Source organism: Chrysemys picta, chromosome 9, assembly GCF_011386835.1.
Source record: "Chrysemys picta bellii isolate R12L10 chromosome 9, ASM1138683v2, whole genome shotgun sequence".
NCBI classification, from domain to species: Eukaryota; Metazoa; Chordata; order Testudines; family Emydidae; genus Chrysemys; species Chrysemys picta.
Window position 1 is genome coordinate 74,002,220 of NC_088799.1, and position 20,234 is coordinate 74,022,453.

Below are 20,234 nucleotides of genomic sequence, written 5' to 3' on the forward strand. Positions count from 1 at the left end.
TAATCTGACTAATCCCTACTGCTCTGACGAACACCATGGAAAGCATTGCTGCCTACCAGACCATCTGGAAATACTGATCCAAATACATTGGAGGAATAGCGGGGCAATGGAACTAACAAGATCAAGAAGTTTAAAATAACATTTTTAAATGTTTTGTCTTTTTATATTTTGGCTTCTCCCCCTTTCCCTTCTGATCTTTTCCATTTTCCTAGTTTTAAACATTCTTCATCTTCCCTAATCTCTCCTTTTTATTCTGAATTTGTGTATCTCTTTCACTACCTCTTTCACTGCTATCTTCATTTTGTTTGCCAATTTACTACTCATTTCTTTGACCCCTACCCGTTTGTTCTGCTCTCCTAATGGGTGAGCTTTCCCAAAGTCCTCCAGTCTGATTATTTCAAAAGATTTAAAGAAACATTCAACCCACTAATTTTAAAAGTAGGTGAAATTACATTAACTATGTAAAGTGTATCTGTGCATACCAGCTGTAATTTTCAGAGGAGCCTACAGGAGTTAAGCACGCAACACCCATTCAAATTCAATGGATTTGGGAACCTAGGTGCCTCTGAAAATTTCAGCAAATAAGCTTACTTTTGATCTTTCTTTAAGCTGTTTCATGATATCCTCTGATAAATATGAATGGTACTAGGTATGCCTGGTACCATAGGTTGTTTTTTTTTATTATTATTATTTTGGTGGGGGTGGGGGGTTGGGTTTTTTTGTTTTGTTCTCCTAACAGAAGTGCATTATTGGCAGAGGTGACAATTTACTCCCATTCCATGTTGTCGTAGTAGTGTACAGTAGTTAGGTGTTGATTTTATCTTACAAATCCAATGCAGGCTCAAGATGTGAGTCAGAGCTGTCATGGGAAAGTGGGGAAGTACTGACTTCCTAACCATCAAAAGGCGAAAGTTCAAACAAATGGATTCTTTCCAAGATAATGAGTAAAAAGAGTCACTGATGGGAAGTACACATGTTCATTAAAAATGTCCTTTCTTTTTATAGTACTTGCTTGGAAAACAAATTGGATTTTTTTTCTTTTGATGGGGGATGTGGGGGAACTAGTTTATCTTTAAGCTTCCAGTTCTTGGTAGCAGATGATTTACACAGTTCATTAATGCTTAATATTGTTCACCAAAACACAGATATAAATCCAGCCATTACAATATAATTTTATTTGATGAAACTGACTTTAGGAAAGAGCCTCGGTTTCTTTCCTTTATCTAGTGATAGTTGCCATCATGTATGTTTCACATTTAAAAGACTGTAGAGTTGCAATTATTTCAGACTCTTCAGGAAACACAAATCAATCATGCTAACCATTTTTCTTGCTCTTCATAACACTAGCTTAATGGATATTTGATGTTTAGGAGGTGAGCTGTAATTTTAAAGGAACTCACTCAGTATATGTAATACTTTTAAAACCTAAAAGTGGAATGGGCAACTGTCTTGAAATGCTATTAATATTTGTTACATGCAGCAAAGGAGCGAATCATTAGTCTTGAAACTAATTATAACATCCTATCATGCTGCTTATTTTCTGAAGAGTGGGAGCTCTGTGACGTAGCCCTATGACATTTTGGAATAATTGTATTTCCAGGCTCATGCACTGTAGATGTGAGGGTAAGGTTTGCAGAACATTAATTAGCATGTTCCCTAATGTATGAAGAATTCCATTTTTAAAGGGACAGACATAAAAGTATTACAGTTCACATGAACCTGTACTTCTGGCCTCTTTTTAGTAGTTTGAAAAGGCTTAGTCACAGAATTCTGTTGAATGACATTTCTATGTATAATTCATAGTAAATCATTAAAGAATAGGATGCAGACTGTGAAAAGAAACTGCTAAGTGATATTTCCTTGATTTTTTTTTTTTTTTTTTTTTTTGGTTGTGTACATGCCATAGTGACTGAACATGACTTCAGGTGTGGGAACCCTGTATGCTTTGGGTTCTTGTACGGCTGGCTGGAAGAAAAGGGTTTGTTGCACCTTAAAGGGATCTAATGAAAGGTTCTCTTACTTTAAAGATGGGATTTGCTTTGTTTAGAAGCAGTAATGAAATGATACTTTTTTAATGGTCCAATAATATTGAGGTTTTTGTTTTTGTTTTTTTTTAATTTTTCCCTCTCACCTTTCAGGATTTGGTTGAGACTGGAGCTCGAAGTTCCAGAACAATATACAAAAGATTGTTTCACAGTATTTCCAAACTGGCCACATGTAGGAAATAGTGTAATTTTCTTCTCATTGTTTTTTCCGAAAAATTCTGCTATAAACCTCTAAATTTTTGAGTGCTCCTCTGAATTGAACCTGAACTCTAAACTTTGAGATGTTAATCTATTACTTACAACTGTGGGTCTTCCTGCTAGAAGGCAGAGCAGAGTGAGCAGATCTTTTATTCTTTCATCCCTAAATTTCTGTGTTTAGAAACTTTCTAATAACCCTATAACTGCGTTGTCACTTATTATCTGGGTGTTCCTAAAAGAACTGAAAAAACTTCCAAACTTGCCTTTAGTAGCATCCATGCCTCCCACAGCATAAAGTGCACCCACTGTAGACTTCCTAGGTTTAGTTCGAGGACTCTGCATCATGGACCTTCTTTCCGGTAGGAGATGATACTTCATAGCTTCCATAAGAAGTTTCTGACACTCAAGGTCATGCGTGAACATTGGGCTATTTTCAAGATCTGCTAGTAACTGAGAAATAAAACTGATTGATCTATACTCATTTAAATAATAAAAGATGGGATACAAATTAATATCTGAAACAAAATCACAGATCTAATTATCTTGGGTCCATCTTTCATTTGAGCTTTGTCATAGTCCAAATAAATTATCTGATGCAAAATAATGTAAATATAAGAATATATAATGTAAAAAATATAATGTATATACATAATATAAATATAAGAAAATAAAATCTTTAAAAGGTTTTTAATTACTCATATGAACAGCCACAATCTTGCTCCCATTGAAGTCAATGGCAAAACTCCTTTTGACATGACTAGAAGCAAAAGCTCATCCATTATAATAAAGGAGGCAACTTTACTAATAGAGGAACTAATTAAAAGTCTGTGTGTCTTTTTAAAAAGAAATATATGCCATATCGATATCCAGCCTGCAACTGTAGAACCTTATGCTCTTTGGGAACCTACATGCAGTGTTGGAATCTAAGTTTGATCAGCGCTTCATATTCTGACCTGCAGATCAGACTAACAAGGGTCCCCCTCATACCCTTTACAAAACTAGGAAGGAAAGAGGAACGACCCCTGATTCTGACCAACTAGCATGGTTGAAATGAAGAGAGTAAAAATATTAGAGAATCATAATTATTTTATGGCTTTCTGAAGTGATATCTTGGCAATGCATGTCATGTAATGCATTGCAACACATTGCATTATGTTTTGATGTTGGGATGTATTGAAAGTCTTATACTACAAACATCACAAAGCTATAATAAGATGTCTGCTCACTACAGAATTGTACAGCTGTCTCTGTGACTCCCTTTGATAAAGTGTCCATTTCAATGTTAAAGGTTGAGTAATGATGCATGTAATGAAATATACACGGCTGGTTTCTATATTGTGTGGTATGGTGCTAAAATTCAAGGACAATAGAAGTTTTGGGTGTTTTAAAAATTATTCAGTCTTCAAACTGGTTTGCGATTTAAGATAGTGAGTTTGTAGGATATCCAAGTTTCTGTTACTAGATGAGAAAATACAACAAAGCACTACATTTCAGGTAGATATGCAGTAGATTGGTATTCTAAAAATGGGCAGATTTTCAGCACGAATAACTACATTGGCCTCATGATATCCTCTTTATCTCTTTATTGGACCTTTGCAAATCAATAATATTTACTTGGCCGTTTACCAAAATATCAAATCTTTTTAATATAGAAATATGCTATTTCCCAAAACTGTAAATAGTGAGTGTGTGTGACAGAATATTCCCCTGTATTAACACCAACACACTATTGTAATCTTCGTACAAAGTATGCATTTTCAGGCATCATTTAAAAACTCATAATTTGCTTGTCAGTATAATCCTGATTACATAAAATGTTGCCACAAATATTTTAAGTTATAAGATTTACCTGTATATTGTTATTAACACATGTTCCAAACACCACAGCCCAGCCCAAACAGAAATCAGCAAATAGGAATGTCTTAGACAAAGGAACGTGTGCTTGCCTTAATTTGCACTTAAGCAATAAACAGAGTCATCAAGCTGGGAGGGAAACAAAGAAGGCTCAACCAGGTGAGAAAAAGCCAGCAGGGAACATCCTTCCACATAGACTCTTTGTCTCTTAGTGCCCAGCTGGAAATATTTTTCAAGAGGGGGACTGAATCTATAAAAAGGAGGGACAAACTTTTACTCCCCTGTCTATCACATTCACTGCACCTGAAGAGACTGCTGGACTCCGGGTGAGCGTTGCTGACCTCAGAATTTGGTCAATAATTTGCTGGAGCATGTGGTAAGAAACTTTGCTTGAATCTGATATAGTTGGGCATTAATAAATATCTCTATTTTCTTGTAACCACTTTTGATTTTTATGCATCATTACTTATACTCAAATCAATTTCTTCATAGTTAATAAACTTTTTACTGCTTTATCTAATTGTGACGTTCCCCTGGTGTTATCTGGACTGGTGATCTGCTAGATCACTCCAATCTTCGAATCTGGGAGCCAGCCTTACCCTGGCTGAAAACCCCCACTCCCAGGCTGTTCACGCACAGCCTCTCGCATGTAAGCTGCTCCCAGCTACGTGAGTGAGCACTTTTGGCCAGCTGTTGCTTGGATTGTGCAATTGAATGACACTAGCCAATATCTCCGTTCCCAGACACAACCCTAGGAACCTCCATCTTGCAGTGTCCAGTTATGCTCGCTGGATGCTGCAAGCTTATATGAGTTAATCAATTTAACAAAGAATTTGATATGTACCAGGCTTGTTATCCCAAGGAGAGTCTCTGACACACTTCAAACCAAATGCACTGCTTCAGGTAGAATAAACAAACAAATTTATTAACCACAAAAGATAGATTTTAAGTGATTATAAGTCAAAGCTGGTCTTAACACTTTCAGTGCCCTTGCAAACTTAAATGCTTCTCACCACAGGCTGGCTGATTGCCCTACAGCCAGGCTCTCCCCTTTGATCAGCACTTCAGTCGCTTGGTGGTGGTGTCTGTAGATGGAGGTGGAAGAGAGACTGCAGGGCAAATGTCTCTCCCTTTTATCATGTTCTTTCTTCCCTCTTGGCTTTGCTACCCCCTCCCCCCCTTCAGAGTCAGGTGAGCATTACCTCATCGTAATCCCAAACTGACCAAGGGAAGGGGGGTGACTCACTTGAGAGTCCAACAGATCCTTTGTTGTTGCCTAGGCCAGTGTCCTTTGTTCCTGGGCTGGGCTGGTTTTGTCCCATACATGCCCCGATGAGGTGTGAACTGCCCCTCTGCTCTTGGAGAGTTTTGCCTGGGCTTGTTTTAAGCTATAAGGACACATTTTCAGCTTCATAACTATATATGTGAAATTACAACCTATAAGATTACTGAAACAACAATGCTCAGTGCATCATGAGCTTTCCAAAGACACCCGACATGACAAACTTTGCATTGGCTACCACACAATCATATTATAAGGATGAACATGGGGGTTCAGGGGGTTCCCCTGAGGTACAGAACATCACAATAATCTGATGTGTTCAAATTGAAGAGTCTGAATAACTGTTTGAGATAATAAACTGGGATGTCATTCCCTTAAAGGAATAACAGATTTAAAATATGTGTATTGTTCCGGAGAGGGCTGAGCAGGACATACATGTCTGTGGGAAAATCTGAGACTGGGGGTGTTTGTTGGGGTCACTCTGCAGAATAACCAAGGGTGGTGAACGCTGCAGTGTAACCCAAAGGTGGCTGGCACACAGACCTTCAGGGTGTGGCTTGAATACTGAAAAGGCTGTTGCTGAGTGGCCCAGGTGGGAGCTACTTCAGCAAAGCATTGCAAGGCACCCAAGATTGTAAGGCAGGGGTGACACAGCCCCCTACTGATCTGGATTGTACCCTGGTACGTCACATCGAGGAAAGGTTTTGAGTGGGTAGTGATTTAAAGCTATTACCTGTTACTGTACAGTCATATACCTGTGGTGGGAGTAGTGGCAGTCTAATGTAAGAGAGGAGCATTCCTAAGTCTCGTTGCCTGCTTTGCAAATCATGTCTCACCCACATCATTAAAGCCTGGAATATGGCTTCTTCATCTGGTACATTGATGTCATCGCTAGACAGGAGTTTTGCTATTTCACTAGCAGGAAGCAAAAGAAATTCCTGATTCTGTATCACTTCTGTGAAGTGTTCCTAGAAAGGAATAGATTTCAATGAACTCATGTTATTGACACCTTGATACAATATTTGAGCAGAGAATGCATTTTGCATGGGTTGTATGCCTGCTCCCTAATAGAATCTAGACAATGTTCTACAGATTACTGAATCTAACATGGTTTCTGAAGTACAGCCAAAATTAATTTCTTTAAGAAGTTTTTTCTTGCCTAAAAAGAAATAGATAACTTGAAATGTAGAATGCAATTGAGAACTACATAGAAAAGATCTAGAGGATTTATACTAAGTTTGTATGCCAACCTTTCACTTGTGAATTCCAGACAGTGACTTATGACTTAAGTGAGATATCAAAGTGAGTTTTGTGACTTTAGCCTTCTTTAAAGTTAGTGTATGGACAGGATAGATCTAGAGGCCAGGGACTGTTTCAGAGCAAAGCACAATGAGCCCCCAATCCAAACTGGGCCTCTGGACACTGTTGTAATACATAAATAATAGGACACCAGTACTAACAAGATAGATTAGAATTCCCCGGGATCTTACATCTTTGTTCTCTGAGACACTGTCATTTGGGTCTGAGCCATGTCGTCCATTCCAATTACCGCTGCCTCAGCTCCCTCTAGAATCTTTTGTCAGTCAGTCCCTTTATGGTTAGCAAAGGAGCTCCCCCACAGGAACTGTACGCTGGATTTTTTTTTTCCCATGGCTACTCCAGTTCTTTTGAGGAAATTAACTATTTTTAGGCAGCTCCATCTCTCTCAAGCCATTGGTCACTCCCTCATCAGAGGCATGGAGGGCTGACATACATGAGAGGTTTCAAACATCATCATAGTTGCCTTGGCATTTCAATACTAGGTAGAAGAAGAACTATGTTTTTTCCTGCCTTAGCACACTAGCACCTAGCAGGCTCAGTTGTTGTCCTGTGATACATCAGCAGTGGCAAGGAAAGGCAACCTGGTGAGTTGGCAATTTTACGGGTGCTCCCTCGGGCGTGTATTTAAGGTTCTAGAGGGGGAAGAGGAAGACGTGAGAAGGAACCCAGGGGAGGAGCTCATACCCAACTGTCAGTGTCAACAATCTAATACCCTGGAGATCTCTGACCAGTCTGGCACTAGAAAGCTGACGCCCCAGGACAAGAATCTTGGGTGGTGACATTTTCAAAGAAGCAGAATTACAGGGTAATGATTTTTTTTTATCGTTGTGCTATGTTGTGAACAAACTTTCCAAACACTTTGGCTTAGTTGTCACACTCTGCTCAAAGAGAGGCCCAGGGACAGAAGCACAGTAGTGGTGAAGTTCATTAACAATGATTTAGAGAAGATTGTATGCCATATGCCTAGAGAGCACCCGGCTCCAGAGAGATATAAATTCTTCACGTTTGTGAGCATTAAACACTCAGATTGAATGATTCATTCTTAATTTATAGAGGGATTATTAAAGATTATTTTACTATTAATATGATCTTTCATCCAAGATTAGAAGTAAAACAACTCTCTAGGGGTACGTCTTCACTTACCGGAGGGTTCGGCGGCAGGAAATCGATCCCGGATCGATCCCGGAAGTGCTCACCATCGACGCCGGTACTCCAGCTCGCCGAGAGGAGTACGCGGCATCGACGGGGGAGCCTTCCTGCCGCGTCTGGACCCGTGGTAAGTTCGGACTAAGGTACTTTGAATTCAGCTACGTTATTAACGTAGCTGAATTTGCGTACCTTAGTCCGAAGTGGGGGCTTAGTGGGGACCAGGCCTAGGTCTCTCATAACCCCTGCAAGTTACACCCATTTTACAGAGATCAATGACCTGAGTTTCAGCTGCATAAGAAGCATGGTTACTAAGTACTTCTGAAAATGAGTCTGTAAGTGATTTGTCCAAAGCTTACAGTGAGTCAGTGACAAAATCAGGAATAGAATCCAGGATTTTTGACTCCCTCTGATGCTCTGAATCAAAATGGAGTGATTTAAATCCAGATTATTTAAATCGGAGGTTCTCAAAGCTGGTCTGCCGCTTGTTCAGGGAAAGCCCCTGGTGAGCCGGGCTGGTTTGTTTACCTGCCGCATCCGCAGGTTTGGCCGATCGTGGCTCCCGCTGGCCGCGGTTCACCGCTCCAGGCCAATGGGGGCTGCGGGAAGCAGCACGCATCGAGGGATGTGCTGGCCACCCTTCCTGCAGCCCCCATTGGCCTGGAGCATCAAACTGCGGCCAGTGGGAGCCGTGATCGGCCAAATCTGCAGATGCAGCAGGTAAACAAACCGGCCCGGCCCGCCAGGGGCTTTCCCTGAACAAGCGGTGGACTGGCTTTGAGAACCACGGATTTAAATGACTTATCTTTAAAAATCGGGTATGTGCTTTTCTATCTTTATTTAACTTGAGACTTTATCTCTCTGTAATCCATTAATCTGTATCTATTGTCAAGCACATGCAAAAGAAGAAGGAAATTATGCTACACCCAGTTTAGGAGGCCTGATGCTGCCCCGGTTTCAGAAGAGGGAGCAGTGATGGCTAAACACACATCCCTTCCCCCCATTCCAGCATAGTCTCTACACAAAGACTATATGTTGTTCTAAAACAATTTAAGATTGAAAATAAGAGCTAAATTATACTGTTAAATCTGGAATAGAATGCATACAATCAGTTTGAGTGTCCAATTTATTGCTGGTTAGATATTGATGAATGCAAATTTCTTAAACACATCAAGTTCTTACCTCAGCATTCTTTTGCAGTAAACTTTGCCAAGTCTTGACCACATATTTGTACTACTAATGGCAGACAAGATAGCAAGATAAAATAAATTTTATCTTTAACAATACCTTTTGTTAGACAGCTCAGTGGTTTGAGCATTGGTCTGCTAAACCCAGGATTATGAGTTCATTCCTTGAGGGGGCCATTTAGGGATCTGGGGCAAAAATCTGTCTGGGGATTGGTCCTGCTTTGGGCAGGTGGTTGGAATAGATGACCTCCTGAGGTCCCTTCCAAACCTGATATTCTATGAACAATGGAAATACATTCAGTTCTGGTTACACATTTCTCCCACTAAAATCTAAAATACTTGGGGACCCAGGCCTGCAGTTCTTACTCAGGTACAGTTCTCCATGGACTGCAGGATTTTGCCATGAATCTTGGTGTCCTAAAATATTTCATTCAAAGCAATATTTTTATTTTCACAAAAAACACTACTTTAGGAAGTCTAATTACAAGTCAACAGTAAGGAAAATAAATTAACGATATTCTTTGTTGTACACATGTAGCCAGGTATGTTTGCATTCAATGGATAAATTAACATCTATAATTACATAAAGTAGTATATCATATTTGAAAATATAATGCAACCTGGAACAAGGAGATGAAGACATTTTCAAAGCTGAAAATATCATGCATTTTGTTTGTGGGCAGTAATATGTTATAGATTTTATTATAGTAATGTTAGAGACTTTATTACTATTAAACTTGAAAAGAGTTTTTGTATTTAAAATAGATATAAAAATAGCAGTATTGAGAGTTTAAAGGAGGTGTTCACTTTGGTCCTTAATACACATCCTGCTCTAATGTTGTGATATCCAGGGAATAGGAACAGGAAGACAAATCCACTTTAAGTTACAAAAATAGTGCAAGCTGTTTATCAGAACAGGCTTCATCTGCGTGAGAGAGATACCAGGCAGGAAATTGTTAATACTTTGCATCAATAACTAAAGTAATTGAACAGTTCTCAGGTTTGCTTTTTTGTGGCTGATTTTTTAATCTGTTTACTGTTAGCTCATATTGCAAGCAATTTCTCTATTTGCAATAAGCCTTTATTAATTGCTCCCTTACTTTGGATATTTTTACGTTTCAACTGGCGATGGGCCAAAATCAGAACCTTTTATTCAATCCTTTCCCCTGAAGTTCAGGGCGTGTGCAGTGTTACCCCCCCAAATTTTTGTAAGACAGGTTCAATCTACTTTAAAACAAATTTTCTTTTAAATTTAAAATTCATCCCAGTGTTTGTCCTCATTTGCCACCATGTCCAAATTAATTTACTTCCGCATGTAAAAGCATTCTATCTCTGGAATGGCTTTAGAATTGTGAAGCCTTTATGCTGCTACAAAATTTGTTGATATCTTGTGCTTATAGTTTGAGAATAAAATTGCTATTTGTTTCCTCTGAGTGTTTCCTCTTACGTTAATTTTGCTATAATAATTGCCACTCTTTTGTATTTTTTTTTCTAAATCTCATTCACTTTTTCTTTTTCGCCTTTCTTATTGTTTGCCTACACCTTGAAAGCAGTGTTGGACTTTTCTTTGCACTGCCGTTAGTCAGTAAAGATGAACTGTTGTCCTCCCTTGACATCCGCTAGACCAGAATACTGTTGACTTTTCAAAGGACACTGTATGCAAGTTGTATTGTATCTTCTTCAAATATAAAAAGATGACTGTTAATACTTTTTCTTTTTAATAACAGTAAGTTATTAAATAACAAGTCAAAAATATAAACAGCAAAATCAAACGTTTCTTTCTAATGCTTTTATCAGCTCTCAATTTGATCCCAGTAATTACACCTATTACATTTTCCTTTTGAGGATGGATTGTGGCACATATTTCTTGTTAGGCATTGTGCAGGATACTCCTGCACTGGGAGTTCCTGGATGCATGGTACCTTAGTAAGGCTCAGTGTCTCTTGATCTCAAGGGTTCAAATGGAGAGCACAGCTTCTACATCAGTCTGTGAAATTGCTGCACCCATATACCTCTGCACTCAGCTAGTTCTGCTGCAATAACCCCTGGCCATCTTTCCATCACCCCATTGATTTTGCAGATCCAATATAGTATTCATGCCTGCTCTTCATACTGTCATTTCAAAATGGTTGGATTATTAATCTTACCATTGTGTACAGATGCGCCACCTTCAAGAGTTCCATGCAACCCTGCGCATCTCCAAAGGATCGAATCCCTAAGCAGTTTGAAGGATGGAGCTGTTTCATGAGAAAGTTGCAACACACTTCAATGACTTGAGACAGCTGGAGGAGACAAGCTGCAGCCAGCAAGCTTTCTATAGTGTCTTCCTTTAACTCTAAAACACCTGTGTGGTTTAGAGCAAGAAAATTATGCATTAATTGGTTTGCCATTCACTTCCCTTGTACCTATGGCTACAACTACACTATGAGCAGTGGGTGTGATTCCCAGCTCCCATACGCATACTCGTGCTAGCTCTTATCTGAGCTAGTATTAGGGTGATCAGACAGCAAGTGTGAAAAATCAGGATGTGTGGGGGGGAATAAGAGCCTATATACAGGGCCGGCTCTAGGCACCAGCAAAACAAGCTGGTGCTTGGGGCGGCACATCTTTAGGGGCGGCATGGCTGGCGCCAGAATGCCGCCCCTAAAAATGTGCCCCGGCCACCCTAGCTCACCTCCGCTGCTGCTGCTGCCACGGCGCGCGAAACAGCTGATTCGCGCACCGCTACTCGCCCTCCCTCCCAGGCTCTCAAACCTGGGAGGGAGGGGGAGCAGCGGCGCATGAATCAGCTGTTTCGCACACCGCAGCGGCTCGGGGTCTTCCCCTCCCTCCCAGGCTCTCAAACCTGGGAGGGAGGGGGAGATCCCGAGCAGCCGTTTCACTCGCCGCTGCTCCCCCTCCGTCCCAGGCTTGAGAGCCTGGGAGGGAGGGGGAGAAGCGGCGCCCACGCTGCGGCCACTCAGAGTCTCCCCCTCCCTCCCAGGTTTGAGAGCCTTGGGGGAGGAGGCAGGGCTGGGGATTTGGGGAAGGGGCGGAGTTGAGGCGGGGCCGGGGGTGGGGTAATTAAATAAGGGGGGGGGGCGGCGGCCAAAATTGTTTTTGCTTTGGGCGGCAAAAATCCTAGAACCGGCCCTGCCTATATAAGAAAAAGCCCCAAATATCGGGACTGTCCCTATAAAATCGGGACATCTGGTCACCCTAGGTAGCATAGTAAAAATAGCATTGCCATGGTAGCACAGGCAGCAGCATGGGCTTGCCACCCAATGTATATACCCACAGGGTTCAGAAGGTTTTGTATTTGCGCCAGCTAGCCTGTACCGCCACAGCCACTGCCAGTGCTACCATGGCTACGCTACTATTTTTGGTGTGTTAGCTCAGATGAGAGCTAGCACAAGTATGTGTACACAAGCTGGGACAAGCCATAGCTATAGGTCTATTTGCATTTTTTCCCCCATGAGTCTTTCCTCATAGGGAAAATCTGTGGAAAATCTGGGCAAGACTTATGGTTGAATCACCACCCCTCCATAGCCACTGTTTTACTCTAGATTGCAACTGAGCCTGCTGTTGTCCTACACCCCTTCTGTGTGCATTTTTCAGCAACTGGCTCTTATCTAATTGTCACCAGCCTACTTCCGATATACCACTCCATGCTAATTCTGAGTCAAGATACAGACATATGTTTGCTAATCATTCTGAGGTTGGGTCAGTACTGCTAACCGGGATATAAAGCGTATCTCTGTAAAGAGGAATCAAGGGATTGGGATGGAGGAGGACCTGCAGGGAAAATCTAGAAACAGTCAGAATGGGGAGCAATTTTAGGCTGAGATTCACGGCATCTTGTTTGAGTTACCCACTAAGCCAAACCCCAGAAAACTGGTAATTTTGTAGTTGGTAGTGGGTTGGTAGACTCTGTTTAATGAAACATAGTATTGAAGGGGTCAACTAATATTAACAACATGGAAAGTTTATTTCATGCTTATACTATGCATTTATTTTCAAATAAAATACTATGCCTGTAGATTAATTTAAATTCTGATGTTAGTTATGAATTAAAGCTTTTCCTATATCTGACTTTTAAGACTTTTACATTTAATTTATATTAATCACATTTTTCTTCTAATTTTACCAAGTAAAATGTGTTAAACTTTTATAAAATAATTGCATTCATCCATTTCCTTGAATTACGCGTATGAATTTTGTTCAATTATATCATTGTTGTGAGATTTATTAGATATTGGTGTAAAATCTGTAGTGTAAGTTGCACTTTTCTCTTTTGACAATCATCTCTTTACATAACACTAGATATTTCTACAGGTTCTAAGACAATCAAAGTGAAAACAGTCTTCTATATTTTTACCACTTTAATGTAAATATCAAAGCACAGTAAATAAAATGGGCACTTGGAAAACATTTTAAATGTCCCTTCTTACACAGTAACCTTTTTAAAATTTAATTTTACTTATGTTTGCCATGAAATAATTTTTTACTCTCTTTGAAATGATTCATGGAAAGGTTGGACCCACTCAACAGGTATGAGCCACAGTTCTTCATGTCCCATTCTGGAGGCTCATGCTTGTAGAAAGTTGTCTCATTCAAAGCAAACCAATGAGAGAGAGTGCATGTATAAGAAAGGGAGAATGGAATGAATGGTGGATCAGTGGGAGATAGTTTATCTCTGAACCATAGACTGTGCAAGGATGGTGTTCTGGTAAATTGTGTGCTGCTACATTCTGGAAGACTGTTTTTCCCCCTTCTCAAGATTCAGGCATGGGAGAAGGAACTCCTTTGGCATCTACGGCAGAAAGACCTTTCTTCTGAGTTGAATAACCTCTCAAAGAGCTAGTATCTGCAGCCTTTCTATGCTTGCATAACTTTAAATGCTGTGTATATTTTTAGTTGGATTGCACGCTAGAGTAACAGAAATCTGTTCTACAACATTTTTTTCTCCACAGATTACAGAACAGCAAGAAAAAGACAATTCACAGTTCTCTGGTTTGGTCTTTTTGGCTATTGATTAAGGTCTCAGAATCAAATTAATAATTAATGTAAACATTGGGGTGCAATTGTACTGAAAAGAGGGGGGAGAGTAGACTAGAAAACCTGAAAATACTGTGCTACTAACATAAAATATCTTAGACCAATTTTTTTCAAGTAAACATCAGTAGTTAATTTTTCAAATTTGTGGCTAGTTCATGACATTAAGGAGTATATCTTATTCCCCTTGCTATATTAGTCCAGTTCCAAGAATGGGCCAGTGCTTCTCTCCCTGAAGGAGATGAATTGCTGAAGTTGAACCTGGCCATTTGTTGGGCCATCCAAAGCACAAAGGTTCTCAGCATGCTCCTCCCATATAACTTCATGAGCAAAGTAACAGGTAGAATCTGACCTTTATTAATTTAAATTACTATTGCTCTTCTTTGTGTCTGAATTAAAAATAGCAGATGTTCTAATCAAGTTCAGAGTAACAGAATCTTTTTATATTTGTATATCTGTTGGAATACGCTACTTGCAGTGTTGATATAGCCATGTTGGTCCCAGGATGTTAGAGAGACACGGTGAGTGAGATAATTTTATTGGACCAGCTTCTGTTGGTGAAAGAGACAAGTTTTCAAGTTACACAGAGCTCTTCCTCAGCTTCAGAAACTTCTCTCTTTCACCAACAGACATTGGTCCAATAAAAGAATAAGCTATTCATGCAAGATATGGAGTGTGAGGGAGTTGTCTAGTTTTATATATATCACATGCACTTCAGTTTACTTATTTGATATTATTCTGCCTGACTGCAAAAAGATGAACCAAAGGAGGCTTTTTGGAGATGGGGGAGGAGAGAAACAGGAAACAAAACAATGGCAAAGAGAAGGTACAGTCTGAGAAAATACCATGCGGTCCCTTAAGGAAACAATGGGGGTAGTTAGTAATAGGGGAATACCCTCTCACCCTCTGCTTCACTCCAGTGAGGCTTATTCTCCACAGAGCCAAGCCTAGGATCTAAGTAGATTCTGAAACCGTAAAGATGTTGGCACAGGTAAGAAGAGGGATTGAGTCAGTTGTCAGAAGCGTCCCGAGATGGAGATGCCAATGCAGACTCATGGAAGGAGGGAAAGAATGCAGCAAGACAGTCTGCTTCTCCCAGCTGAGATGAAAGTAACTGGACCGAATTGAACTTACCACGCAGAGGTCCAGTCTCATAGGGGTTGAACCATCTCTTCAGAGAGATGAATGAAGCCAAAACTTTCACCTTAGGGGTTCACTCAGAGGACATAAAATCACAGCTTACCCTGTAACTATGATATATTCTTATTTTTCCTCACAATAAGAGCTAGCTAGGGTTGTTGCGGGTTATTTTTATTTTGTCATCATATTTGGTAAATAGCATACTTCACAAATATATTTTCCAGTATTGAGTATGTATCTAAGAACTAACATAAAATGGATGAGGTGAAAAACATTTGCATACTGGACAGTGTTCACCTTTCTTTACAGAATTGGAGAATTAGATTAGGAATTACCTGTATAGGCATAGTGCACCAAAGCTTTCAGTGCATCTGGGTCCACTCCTTCCATTTTGATCTCCTCTTCTTTCGCTTCACGCACATCATTAGTAAACATTGCAGCAAAATAATCAGACACGGCACTAAGAACCAATCTTGAAATAGAAATATTTTAGGGGGATTTAAATTAGTTCATAATCTCAATGGGAAGCAAAAACTCAGCCAATTATTATACAATTCATTTGTCGGTGTAGGAGAAACATATCTTCTCCCTAAGACTTTATCCTTACAGTGGTTAGCAGAGAAGTTAAAAGGGTAACTAAGTAATCTAATTTTCTTTCAGAGGGTATGTTTGTTCTGTTTGCTTCACTCATCTCTCTAAAGTTTGACTGTAGCAAAATAGAGCAACTGGTTCATACTTGAATTTCTTTCCATTTACAATAATGAATTTAAAGCTGTGATCATATCATTTAACTGTCTTCAGCTGATGTGTTAATTATTGTAACCATTCATTCATAACTAATCAGGAACAAGGTGAGAACTCACATTATCTGAGCTCTTGGAACTGTCAGGCTATAAAGGCTTGTAAAAATAAGGAAAATTCCACCTGTGAGCTGGAATCTTGTGATTTCCAGCAATGAGAAGAACATCACACAGCTGCTTCTGCTGGAGATAGTTCTCCATCTTGCGGAATGTCTGCTCTGCATGATTTGTGGATTGGAAGTATTCGTCTGAGCCATTGGTGTTCATTCCAGTGGGTGAACAGCTAGTTATTGATAATCTGTTAAAGAAAGAGAAAATGCGGTTACTGTAGCACTATCAAACCTGAGAATGCTTTTTCACTTCATCTTTAATTGAGCTGTGGAAATTGCAGTATAACAGGAAGTCTTTTTAAATATATTGATCTGGTGAGAGTGGACTTAATGTGTCATTTTCCATTTGTTTCTTTTAATTATACTTCAGACCTTTTGTAAACTATTTTAAAACTTATTGTAACTATAATAAATATTTTCTAAGAGAGAAAAACAAAATAAAAAGAAAGGGTTCATATCTGGCAAATATAAATAATTTTAAGGATATATTACACTATTTTAGTGAGTTCTATGAGGTCAGGTAGAGGATTCTAGATTTGAGTGTAAAAGATTATGAATCAGGGGTGGGTGGGGCTGGTTTTTTCCTCCAGATACTACTTCCTTCTCATTTACAAAGCTGATTCTATTAAATCATACAGCAAATATAATTTGGGTATTTCCAATTATTTTAAATTATTTTTACTCAGCAGATGTGTGCTTTAGGCAAGTGTCATAAGGACGTCTACCAATTTATTAATATTAATGCAATACTGATAGTTAAAAAATTGATTTTAGAATTATTTCCTGTGGGCCTGATCCTGCAAAGACAACTAAGTCCAGCAATTTCTACAAAGAGCAGTTCCATGGGCATCAATTAGAAAACTATTCATGCTAGTAAAGGTTTACATGGGTAGACCCTATGAAGATAGAAGTGTCAGGGTCTAAAAGGTTCATGGCAAATCCCAGACTTCAATACAAAAATAACAGACTACATTATACTCCTAAAAACACATCAAAAAGACACTGGTTTTTGACCATCAAACATTTTATTGATAAATCATATTAATTCATCAGCAAGCTCGTAAGTGTCAATAAATGTAATGTGAAAAGTCTCAATGAATTCATGATTGGACTGCTCTTCTTCTTGCTGAATACCATATTACCCTGTGCATGATTTTTTATTTTTTTAACAAGTAGGTACCTAATCTGCTGGTCATTCCTATTCAGACTTTAACAGTCTGATATGCATATTATTTTCCCCAGCTCTTTTAATCATCTCTCCAAATGATGTTTTGTTTTTATTTTTTTTTGTAAACTTTTAATGGATGTTTACGCTTTCCTAACTCTTCTTGAGTTAAGATGAATCATTTCTTTGACCATTTATCGTGTTGATGAAATCTAGTTTGCTATATTTTTTTCCTGCTACTTGGTACATTTAAACTGGCAAATTATCTTTACAGTTATATTTGGATTTGCAGTGGGCCTGAAGCTGTCAAGAAGCAGCAGCAAACCTTAGTTCTTTTGGGTTCATGCATTGTGCATATGAAAACTCAAGTGAAAGAAACAAGAAATTTTCATGATGTTAAGGTCTTTCAGCAACATGTTCTGGTTTTGTAGAATCAAAGCTTCCATTTGAAAGAAATTTCTCACTTTTACTGTTTTCAAAGGTAGTCTTCATAATATAACACTTTGGTCCCGTAGGGTTGCTGCCATTGTGTGTGTGCATTAGATCAGGTCCACAGTAGAAGAGGTCTCCTAGTATAAATGTACATTTTGCAGGCAAGAGTTCTGTTGCTGATATAACATCTACCAGTTCTCTGAGTGAAACTAGCTACACTGACAAAAGCATTTTAATGTTAGTATAACTGCATCTACACTAGTGATTTTGCCTCTATAGATGTGTTGTTCAAAAATTACACCCCTCACTGACATTACTATGCCAGCAAAGTTTTCTAGTGTAGATCTGGACACTTTGTGTTTGTGTTTGTATTTTGGCACTATCTCCACATTGTGTAAAACCTATTTACTTAGGGCAAGTCTACACTTAAAACGCTGCAGCAGCTGCTCCACTGTAGTGCTTTAATGAAGATGCTCTAAGCCAATGGGAGAGAGGTCTGGTGGGCCTAGTTAATCCACGTTCCCGAGAGGCAGTTGCTAAGTCAGTGAGAGAATCTCTCCCACTGACATACTGACTACAGGGGGGGGGGGAGGGAGGGAAGGTTAGGTCAGTATAACTGTCACTCATGGGTATGGATTTTCCACATCCCTAAGCAACCTTACTTATACCGACATAGGTCTGTAGTGTAAACCAGTCATTTGAGAAAGTGTAACTTCAAAGTCTACCAGAGACCATTAATTTTTCACCTAATTCAACTTCTATTGAAGTGAATGGCAGGTATTCCATTGACTTAAAAGAGAGCAGGCCCGTCAACAAGATTCTGCTGGAGTGAGGCAGCATTTTCACATGCCCTTTAGCTCTTTTTTCCCCCCCAAACAGAATGAGCTCTTTTCTTATTCTTTAAAGTGAGGTTTCCTTTTCACATTAAATAGTTTGGAATGAAATTTAGATTTTCCCTGCCCATTCATCCTTGGAAGTTCTTCATTTTATTTCTCATTCTTTCCTTCTTTATAACAACTGCAATTATTCAGTTTGTCTTGTGCAATGGAACTGGATACTGTGGGTCTGATTCTGCTTGTTAACCATACAGAATGTGCAATCCATTATTACATAGAAGAAATAATAAGTTGAGGTAATAAGAAGTTCCAGAAGCTTTTGCGTAGTTCTTGTTGCTAAGAAACGTCTTCTGTTATGCATGTGTCCATAATGTCTGTATCCTTCACAGTCTAGCCATCTAGAGTGCAGACCAATTTTTGTGACCCTCCCAAAGATGAAAACAGAATAATTTTATCATACTCATACTACTTAGATTGGATATATTTTTGTAGATGTTTGGGGATTATGGGAGTATTGGTGGTTTCCTGGTTAAGGAATTGAATATATTCCTTATTTATTCCAGTCAAGGTTTTTCTGCAGTTTTTTTCATTTTTTTTACACAAAGGCAAACTGTAGGTGCAGTAAGTAATTAAAAAAGTATTCGATATCAAACCTCTGTGTCACAAACAATCTTGTAATTTGGGTGCATCATGCCAGATCGAGAAAACTGAAGATAGAGGATTAATTGCATATGATACATTTATCTAGTATGCAATGAAGCAAGTGTAAATTTCACTTGATACATAAAGTGAAACTGAATAAAAATTAAGCTGGTTTCCCAGGAAGTAGTAACAAGTAAAATTCTAGCAAGATGATGACAAGACAACTAATGACCCACAATCTGACCAACTAGGGGCCTCTACTTGATGCCAATCAAATAATATAATCAGAAAAATATAGGGCTGGAAGGAACCTCGAGAGGTCATCTAGTCCAGCCTCCTGTGCTGAGGCAGTACCAGCTATACCTAGACAATTCCTGATAAGTGTTTGTGTAACTTGTTCCTGAAAACTTCCAATGACTGGGACTCCACAACCTCCATTGGAACCTATTTCAGTAGTTGACTGTCCTTAAAGTTAAAACGTTTACCCCGAGAATATTTAGCCTAAATCATTTTTGCTACATGTTAAGCTGATTACTTCTTGACCTATACTCATAGGACATGGAGAAAAATTGGTGACTGTCCTCTTTATAACAGCTCTTAACATATTTGAAGACTGTTATCAGGTTACTCCCCAGTCTTCTTTTCTCAGAATTAAACATGCCCAGTTTTTTTTTTTTTAACCTTTCCTCATAGGTTGTGTTTTCTAAACCTTTTTTCATTTTTGTGGCTCTCCTCTGGACTCTCTCCAATTTGTCCACATCTTTCCTGAAGTGTGGCACCAGAATTGGACACAGTACTCCAGCTGAGGCCTCACCAGTGCCAGATATAGCGGGACAATTACCTCCCTTGTCTTACATGCAACACCCTTGCTAATTCACCTCAGAATATTACCCTTATTTGCAATTGCAACACATTGTTGATTCATAATCTGTTTGTGATACTCTATAACACCCAGATCTTTCCGCCAGTCATTCCCCATTTTGTACTTGTGCATTTGATTTTGTTATTCCTAAGTATAGCACTTGTCTTTATTAAATACATTT

General features: G+C 39.1%; 1 protein-coding gene across 2 annotated transcripts in view; it reads right to left on the reverse strand.

Annotated features, from left to right (window-relative positions):
- KLHL4 (kelch like family member 4) overlaps window positions 1–20,234 on the reverse strand; it is a 90,620-nt gene that overhangs the window by 13,444 nt on the left and 56,942 nt on the right. Inside the window, exons 2-6 of one of the 2 annotated variants that reach the window (XM_005284563.5) lie at window positions 16,131–16,304; window positions 15,542–15,678; window positions 11,180–11,376; window positions 6,135–6,347; window positions 2,507–2,693 (exon numbers count right to left, since the gene is read on the reverse strand). In XM_005284563.5, coding sequence (XP_005284620.1) covers window positions 2,507–2,693; window positions 6,135–6,347; window positions 11,180–11,376; window positions 15,542–15,678; window positions 16,131–16,304 — 908 coding nt within the window. Of the gene's footprint in view, window positions 1–2,506; window positions 2,694–6,134; window positions 6,348–11,179; window positions 11,377–15,541; window positions 15,679–16,069; window positions 16,305–20,234 lie in introns of both variants that reach the window. The other variant, XM_042851211.2, reaches the window with a different exon arrangement.